Genomic DNA, 9,262 nt, shown 5'->3' on the forward strand with positions numbered 1-9,262 from the left:
TTCTCGGTTCACAAAGATGGGAGCCAAGCCACTGACGTATTGGGGAATCCACCCTTATCCTTCGTTTCGATTGGAGTGTCCACTTCCTCCGACCTCGGGGTATAGAGGCATCCCGTAAGGGGGGTTGGTAGTCCCTGGGAACACAATCGTTGAGTTCTCATACCTAACGGGTTGAGGGTTTATTATTGCTTGTAGTTGCTGAAATTGGGGATTCGTTCCTCGAGGAGTCGGGGGATTCATCCCTAGTGGCGGATCTTGGATTGGGGGATTCGTCCATTGAGGACGAGCCTCAGATGCCCCTATAGGGGTTCCTCCTTGGGTGGTAGCATAAGTTGAGTGCAGGGGTATCTCCACTATTGATGAGATTATTTGTGATAGAATGGGATCGTTAGTTCCTCTGTTGTTTCTACTTCGTGTGAGTATCATGGTTGTTGTTGTCTTCCCACAGACGGCGACAAATATTTTGGAATAAAAACTAGGGTTCGTTAGTATCTATGGTTTGTGAGTTTCGAGTTTTAATGGATGTTCTCGCGGTGGGGACTGACTGTCCTCCCAAGATGCCTACGTACTTTGTGTTGTAAAGAATCAAGCCAAAAACTTAGTTCTAGATTGAGGGGTAAAGCCCTTTATATAGAGATGAGTCTAGGGTAAGACTTGTGTTGAGAGACTTGGTGGACAAGTTTCCAACTTAGATGGTAATTAAGACTCTTTTAAGGTAAAGGATTCGAGATCCTTCCTTGTAGGAATTAGTGTCCATGTTGGACGTCATTTCTCTGTTCTTTCAGCCGTACTGGGTCTAGCCCATGAACAACTCATGTTCGTGGACCTTGACGACCTCTGCTAGTGGGCCTTGACTGCTTGGACCGTTTCTAGTCTGTTACGAGCCCAGAACATCCTGGTTTGTATTGGGTTTTGAACAAGAATTCCAAGCATAATTATTACGACATTTAATACGTTTTTAGGATATATTTTCTATGCATATCACCATCCAAATATATATGAGTTTGGAAATAGTTGATCGTGCAGATAAAAAATTAAAATGTTTAAATTAGGATTTAAACTCGACTTGATCTAATATATTTAATGTGCAACCCTAATAAATACGATTTTTTAAAGTAGTCAATCTTGCGGATCCAAAAACTAAATTTTTATTTGATATTTAAACTCGACTTGTTCAAATATTTTAAAAATATCATTCAAATAAATATGATTTTGGAAGTAGTCCCTCGAGCAGATCCAAAAACTAAAATGTGTAATTTGGTATTCAAAATCGACTTGATCAAATTTATTAAATTTATCACACAAATAAATATAAATTTGAAAATAGTCAATCATACAGATCCCAAAATGAAGATGTTTTGTTTGGTATCTGTTATGGATCAAAAACTAAGGTATAATAATTGCTGTATTTATTACTAGGGAACGTGAACTTCGAGACTCGATTTGACTGCTCTTGTGTTTCGTGACTCGATCTGCCTTAACAAGATGCCTACGTGCCTTGTTGATTATCAAGGATCAAGTCATAAACGTAGTACTTTTGATTAGTGGGGTGATGCCCCTCATATAGATGTTGGGAGTCTTTGAATTGGACGACTTTGGAGTTCTAAGAGGTAGGAAGTTGATTCCTTATCCCACGAGGTTCCTTGGAGGCCAATCTACAAGGATTTATTTCCCCTCGAGGACTCATCTTATCAGCTGAATTATCCCTTATTAATTAATTACGAAATTAATTAATATTCAAGGTTTCGGGTCTTCTCAAATGGGCATGGTTATTGGCCTAATTCTGCTATAATTAATGCCATTTTAATTACATATTTATGCCTTATTTTATTCCTTATCCGTATCTAAACTTGACTTGATTGAATAATCAAATGTATCAAACAAATACGATTTTGAAAGTTGTTTATCATATAAATTCAATAATTAAAAGTTTTTTTTTTAAATAATGATCGTCAACGTTATACTACCTCTTGTAAAAGAAGACAGAAAAGAAATGAGTTAATTTGGGAAAAACCTATTAAATTGGATATACTTTTTTTACAATATTTTAAAATGGATGTTCACCATGCAAAATTTACAAGTGTACTTAATAAAAAAAATCGTTTTTTAGGTTAATTGTTAAAATGTAAAAAAATATAATAATTAGAAGAAAATTGGAGAGGAAGCAAGCTAAGGGCATAAAAAGACCAAACTAGACATTGTTTTTCTCTTGAGTTTCCATGATCCTCTCCTCTATTCCTTTCTTATACATAATTACAATCTTTCAATTCCACCCCAACTCTCTCCTCTACACCCTCCATATAAATACTCGTATCCATCTTACTTTAAACACACTCTATTTATTTATTTCTCTGTAAAAATCGTAGCTTTTTGAGATGGCGAGACCTGATCAAGAAGCAATCGATTTGTTCATGAGCATCACCGGCGCATCTGAGCCTATTGCTGTTCAAAAACTAGTGGTAAAATTCATCTTTTTAATTACCCAATTCAGTTTTTGATTTGATTCTTTATTATTGTTAATTGTTACTGATATAAGATTGTATTTTTTAATACCCATTAATTGATTTCTTGTTTTTAGCACTTTAAATGATGTGTATTGTGTAATTAGTTGATTCTTTGTTTGATTTTGTGGTTTTTAAGTTGATTTGAATTGACTGTGAATTTGTCTATTAAATGATTTAATAATTTTTAAAGAAAAGATAAGGGTAATTGATTGTTAAGCAAAAATTAATAAGTTATATGGCAAGGCCTCTCTGAGTTTCAAAACTTGGATTGTTTACGCGAGTTTGCAGTTGTTACAATGCTTTCCGTAATAGAAATTAAAAACCCAAATCGGGTTTTTTTTTTTTTCTGGAGTTTCATGTAAGTGGAAGGTTTTGGTTTGGGTTTCATTTTTTATTTGTATGCTATATATATGCTGAGTTTTTATAGTTTGGAATTTTAGAAGTATAAAATATATTTAAGTGTTTTTGTATATATGTTCGAGTTTATAAAAGTGAAGCTTTTTATGGATCATGGGCGGTTTATTATGGACTTGTCCTCATTATGCAATCGCCCTAGTGCACATACTGGTGTAATTCAACAAGTATATATAAGCACTATCCATTACTCCGAGAATGTGGCTGTTGCGAGTGTTGGCATTTTTGCTTCCCACTTGATTGAATTGTTATAGATTCGTTGGTGTCGTTCATTAAGACAAAGCCTTTGGATTTCACAAATGATTCAATATTATATCTAAAAGATTTTTTTGGAAAGAAACTCACCTTTTATTACCATTTACTCTTCATGTTGCTATTTTAAGTTTTGGGGTCTTGTATATTCAGTTTTTAGTTGGTTTTCAGTGTCTGATGAATTTGTTCTGGATGCATTATTAACAAATTATATTTTGTCAAAAACTTTATGTTGCACTATACAAATATTGGAATAAAGCAATCTTATACATTTTCAGTAATGACTATTGTGATTTAATTGATTATTAACTAATGTTTCAGCATATACTGTATAGCGGTACTCAAATACGTTTCTTGAAATTGAGAAATCTGATACATTTTTAGCTGTGGCTAGTGTAAAAAATTGACAAATGTCTCGGCATAGATTGTGGTGCCTTTGCTACATGACTGTAATATTTCCTCAAATATGAAAATCATATTTTTGTGCCTAATGAGCTAAGATTAGCATGAATTCTTCTTTCTTTCCTTCTTTAATGTACATATCAAAGAAATTTATTTTTTATAACATTTTAGGGCTTCTGTCTCCATTTTTTGCCTTATTGTGTCTTCATATGACATGTATATATAGGGTTGTGTTCTCTCTGATCTAACTTGCTAGTCAAGGTTAAGGATCAATTTAACTTGTATACTAAGTTAAAGACTACCTAAAACATTTGTTCTTCTATGGATGTTCACCGCAAGTACAAAAATTAAACATGGAAGTGGAGTGAAGATGGTTCTATCCATGGATATTTTCTGAAAATGTTGAAGGTGTATTGAGTAGTGTGTGTCCGTTTAAGAGGACATAAAAAGATTCATCGGTATACTAAATAGCGCATGTCCTTGTATCCAACCTCTACTTACAATATTTACCAAGCGGAAATTTATCTGAACTCTGATTTGTGTGCTCATTAGTGATCAGCTGTCATTTCTCCCATATGTTCCTGCTATACTGCTTCTGTACTGCTTATTTAAATAGCCTGAATATCTTGTTGTAACTAGGAATATGCTGGAAATCTCAATCAAGCGGTTAATGCACATTTCAGTGAAGGGGATAGAAACATGTAAGTGCTGGTCATTTTCTGTATTGCAGTTATCTTTAATTCACTTTTTTTTTTGTGATCTCAGTGCATTTTTACTCTTATTTGAAAATTAGAAAGCCCCTTTCATTGTTCTACAATTTTTTCTTTTCTTCAGCACTCAAATAACATCTATTACTGAAGATCAAGATGATTTAATGGACATCGATGATCCAATTAGAGATGAATCCCACAGACCCTCTTTTCCAGCATTACCTTCTAGAACTATCAATCCTTTTCCACTCCTTGATTCAGACCTTAGTAGAAGTGCATTTGATGGTGGTCTTGATATATCAAGCACTGGCCACCTTGTTTCGCGTCGTAGAGAAGTTAGGCAGATACCAGTTGTGGTTAAGGATGGCACTGAGCAGTCAAGTCATTCTAGTCTTGCTCCTGCGGGGGAGAACTCCACTGGAACTGCAAATAGACAAGGCTCCGAGTTTCATGATACTGTCATAATTGACGACGATGACGACGAAAACATTCTACCAGCTCCTGTTACAGGAGTTGCTCCTAGCTATGCTCAGGTCGCTTCTTCTGGACCAAGTGCTCCTATGATGAATGACTTGCCTGACTACAGAAATGATATAGAAGAGGAGATGGTTCAAGCTGCGATTGAGGCTTCCAAGCGGGATTCTGAATTTAGTTACTCGGGCCAGAATACTTCTGTGCCAGCAGTTAGACAATCTGTTGGAGAGGATCCAGAACTAGCACATGCAGTTTCTTTGTCATTGAAGGTTTGTTGATTTATCATCTCCTCATATGTGTATTGTATAACCCTGGATCCTATCTTACTTGGTGCAAATTTAGACCGCAGAGCAAGAAAGAGCTGTTACGAACTTAGAGGAGAGAGTTGGACCCTCGGATTTGGAAACTCCAAAATCATCTGAGATGGAAGATCTAGGCAAATTAGCTAATGGAAGGTATATAACTCTATGTGCTAAACAAAATAATGTCATTCATCTGATAGGTTTTGCTCGAAGCATGTTTGTGTCCTGTATAGTATCTGTTCAGAACATTTTTGGGTCTTCTGACGATTAATATGAAAACAAAAAAGGTTGGAGGTGGGAGGCTCATCGACCCAAGATGAAGTTGAAGACATTGAAGATCATCCATTGGTGAGGAACAGGAGTAGACGAATGTCTTCCGGTTCTGTTGACTCTGGCACAGAAATTCGAGACACTGGAGGTAGCCCACCATTAAGTCCACAACATGATACTGGCAGCGATCATCCTCAACATAATGAAACTGATAGTGGTTTGGAGGAGGTAAATATTTTTTTTGTACTGAAGGAATTTGAAGATTATTTTCACATCATAATTTTGAACATGATTCAGTTACCCTTTTTACATACTAATATCCTTTTTCGCTGTTTATTTTTTTGAAAGTGGGGAGGAATATCCTCTTTGGAACATGATGAAGCTGTCATGCTTGAGGCTGCTCTATTTGGCGGAATTCCTGAAGGGAGTTCATATCATGTACCATATGCACCACATCAATACATGCAGAATGGTTTTGATGGAATTGGGACTTATACTAGGAGGGAACCTCGTCCACCATCACCTTCTCTAACTGCTCAGCGCTTGATACGAGAACAGCAGGTTTGCCTTTTTGAACCAGTAACAGAGACCAAAGGCAATGGTTTTGTTTGATTAATTTGATTAATCATCATTTGATCTTGTTCTCTGTTTTTCTTGCAGGATGATGAATATCTTGCATCACTGCAAGCAGATCGAGAAAAAGAGTTAAAGGCCAGGGAAGAAGCCGAGGCACGTCTTATTGAGGAGCAGGCAGCCAGAGAAGCTGCACTTGAAGTAGAGAGACAAAGAGCTGAAGAATTACAAAGAAAATTGCAGGAAGAACAGGTAAAGGCATAACACTATTAAATACTTTAGGCTTCTCTCAAGCAACAAGTAGTAGTCTTTAGAAGTTGTAAGTTGTTTACTAGGGGTAGAAGTGATTGGTGGTCTACTATTGACTGTGTACAGTATCTTAATGTTGTGATCTACCGAATTAGCTGTAATAAACCTATATCTACCTGTGTAAGTACGCGTCTGCTGTGGTGTTTAGACTCTGCAGAGTATGAAATGAATTAGAACTGGGAGCACTCTGTATTGACTTGCTCGTTTGGATTCTCAGTACCTCTTTATCTTCTAAATCTTAACTAATTTTAATTAAGCCAAGTTGCTCCTTTATTGTTGGGAACATTAGGGAAGTTCTAAAAGTATCTTTTATCTGCAACAGATTGTCAATGAAACTTGACTACCCGTTGGTAAATACTATGCTTATATAGTTACAATGTTACTTTTTCTTAATTCTTCTTCCTTCTAGGAAATGGAGAGACAATTGGCGGCAAAAGAAGCTTGTCTTCCTAATGAACCATCCTCAGATGATGAAAATGTTGTAACCTTTCTTGTTCGAATGCCTGATGGCAGCCGCAGAGGTCGCAGATTTCTTAAGTCCCACAAACTGCAGGTACTTATCATATGCTTCAAATGGCTAGCAGTTATTCAATCTTGTTATTTAACTTGGTTGCCGTTTCATTTGCAGTATCTCTTTGACTATATTGATGTTGGTCGACAGGTCAAGCCTGGTACATACAGATTGGTACTTCTTTATCTGCTTTTACCACTTTCTTGTCCCTCTCTCTCAATATTATTTATGGTTTTCTGCTATATGAGTATTAAAAGCAGTGAGGCAGACTAATTGTTACTCTGTTTGGCTAAGCTAATTTAAAAATATGTGCTTACTCTCTAGAAAAGTACCAAACTGAAATTGACTTGCTTCCCCTTGAAGATCATAATATTGAGGTCTTCAAGGGACTCATTAAGACTATCATTAAGGCCACCTTAAGAATTTGGTATTTGGCACCCATGTCTGTCACCACATAAACTAAGTAAAATTCAATTTATTATTTAAGAATAAAGAAACAAATTTTACATAAATAAAATCCAAATATACGTCTTCAGAAATTGAAAATAGCTCACTATTGATTTAGATTGGCACATTATTTACCTTCATTGAAAATGCAATTTCCAAACAGGATTTAATAGGAAGCAATTAACCTAATTACATAATACTAAAATTAATAGGATTAGAAACAGAGACCTTTGGTAGTATTTTAAATTTTAAATACTAAAATATAGAACATTTTTTACTATGAGATCTAAAGCTTTTCATCTCTTTACTTTGAAAAATCGAAAGTTGTTATTGGGGATAACCGAAAAACAAACTAAAAATTGTACCCATGTTTTGAGTGTTTGTATTTACACATTTTTTTCACAATGATCTTTTATGGATAAGAACTAAAATGAAAGTTAATTTTTCTTCTATTGGCAGGTAAGGCCATATCCTAGGCGGGCTTATGGGGATGGGGAGTGCAGTGTCACCTTTAACGAACTTGGTTTGACAAGCAGGCAAGAGGCCTTGTTTCTGGAGTTGATTTAGCACATCTCAAAAGTTATTTTACATATCTCAATTGGGCTACACAAGTTCACACAGCATTGATTTAAAGTTTCTATAGAATTGGAATCTCTGATAGATAACATATGAAAGTGTAGGGCATGTCATGATAAGTTATCATTTATGTGGAGTTGATGGCTGCTAGTTGGTTTTTGTCAGAGGCTGCTAGTTGGTTAGTTATGCAGTACTTTGTTGATGATCTGCACATTTAAACTGCATCAAGATTGTTTGGGTCTGTAAACTGTCATGAACATATTTATGCTTATTTTCACAGGTCATCTGGTTCACACTAACTCTTGTGATTTCTGAAAGTATGGTTATAGTTAGAGCTAACAATTCGTTCGTTTCGTGTACTTTTGTGTCGTGTACTTCGTGTTTTGTGTCATAAATGCCTAACACAAACTCGAACCGTTAAGGATTCGTTTCATGTCGTGTACCTTTATTTCGTGTACGTTTCGTGTCGTGTTTTGTGTAATTTAAAATTAATAATAAAAATAAAATAAATTTAATTTAATCTTAAATATTTTTTTTACTAGTCGATTCTTAAGGTAACAAGTCATACAAACTCAAGTATGAGCCTTGTAAAATTTAAATTTAAATCTATTTTGTATCTATTTTTATAAAATTTATATGTAAAATATTATTGTAAGATATATGTATTCATATAATTATGATTAATATATTTATATATTTATTTATTTCGTGTACTTTCGTTTTGTGTTGTGTACTTGAGGGTAAATCTAAAACCGACACTAAATTCCGTGTACTTTTGTGTTCGTGTACTTTCGTATTCGTGTACCAAAAATGTCTACCCAAATCCGTCATTTTCGTGTCGTGTTATCGTGTCGTGAACGAAATTGCCAGATCTAGTTATAGTGAAGTTTAGATCCTTTACTTGTAGTAGATTTTATTTTTCTTCCGTATGAGCGAGAAAAATTAAACCATATTAAAATAAAACAAACTAGGACAAACATATTTGATAAATTAAAAAATTGTTTCAAGAAAGACATCTGAATTTTTGGAATTATTATATAATATTACTGAAGGTGTTGAAAATATTAAAATAAGAAGACTATTAGTGAAAACATCTCCAATAAGTTCATCTTTTTTTTAAAGAAAAAATAGGATCAGTCGCTAGCTAGTATGCTTAATCTGATACCTGTCTCGGAAATAATAATAATTTAATTATTCTATACAGTTTTCGAAAGCACAACATTGACCAAAAACATAAGTTGATGTTCGTAGTAAGAAACAAACGTTATTGGAAGCATTCAAAGCATTTTACCTGTACAATTTTCAAAAGCACAACACTGACCAAAAAAACATAAGTTGATGTTTGTAGTATGAAAGAAACGTTATTGGAAGCATTCAACGCATTTTACTTTTCATGAACAGGAAAAAAGTTCAAGTTAAACTAAATTAAATTAAGGGGTTATTTACTTGTGGAAAATTTTTCCACATTTATAATTTCAATTTTTCTAAAATTTTCTGAAATTTTAATGTTTAAAAAAA

General features: G+C 34.5%; 1 protein-coding gene across 1 annotated transcript; it reads left to right on the top strand.

Annotated features, from left to right (window-relative positions):
* The first annotated feature begins 2,217 nt into the window (after window positions 1-2,217).
* Window positions 2,218-8,043, top strand: LOC141666773 (plant UBX domain-containing protein 8-like). The gene is made up of 10 exons (XM_074472954.1): window positions 2,218-2,459; window positions 4,212-4,273; window positions 4,407-5,025; window positions 5,099-5,211; window positions 5,346-5,556; window positions 5,677-5,889; window positions 5,989-6,153; window positions 6,620-6,763; window positions 6,839-6,895; window positions 7,628-8,043. The coding sequence occupies exons 1-10, from the start codon at window positions 2,376-2,378 to the stop codon at window positions 7,733-7,735; spliced, it is 1,776 nt and encodes a 591-aa protein (XP_074329055.1). The 5' UTR covers window positions 2,218-2,375; the 3' UTR covers window positions 7,736-8,043.
* Window positions 8,044-9,262: the final 1,219 nt, after the last annotated feature.

Source organism: Apium graveolens, chromosome 6, assembly GCF_009905375.1.
Source record: "Apium graveolens cultivar Ventura chromosome 6, ASM990537v1, whole genome shotgun sequence".
NCBI lineage: Eukaryota > Viridiplantae > Streptophyta > Magnoliopsida > Apiales > Apiaceae > Apium > Apium graveolens.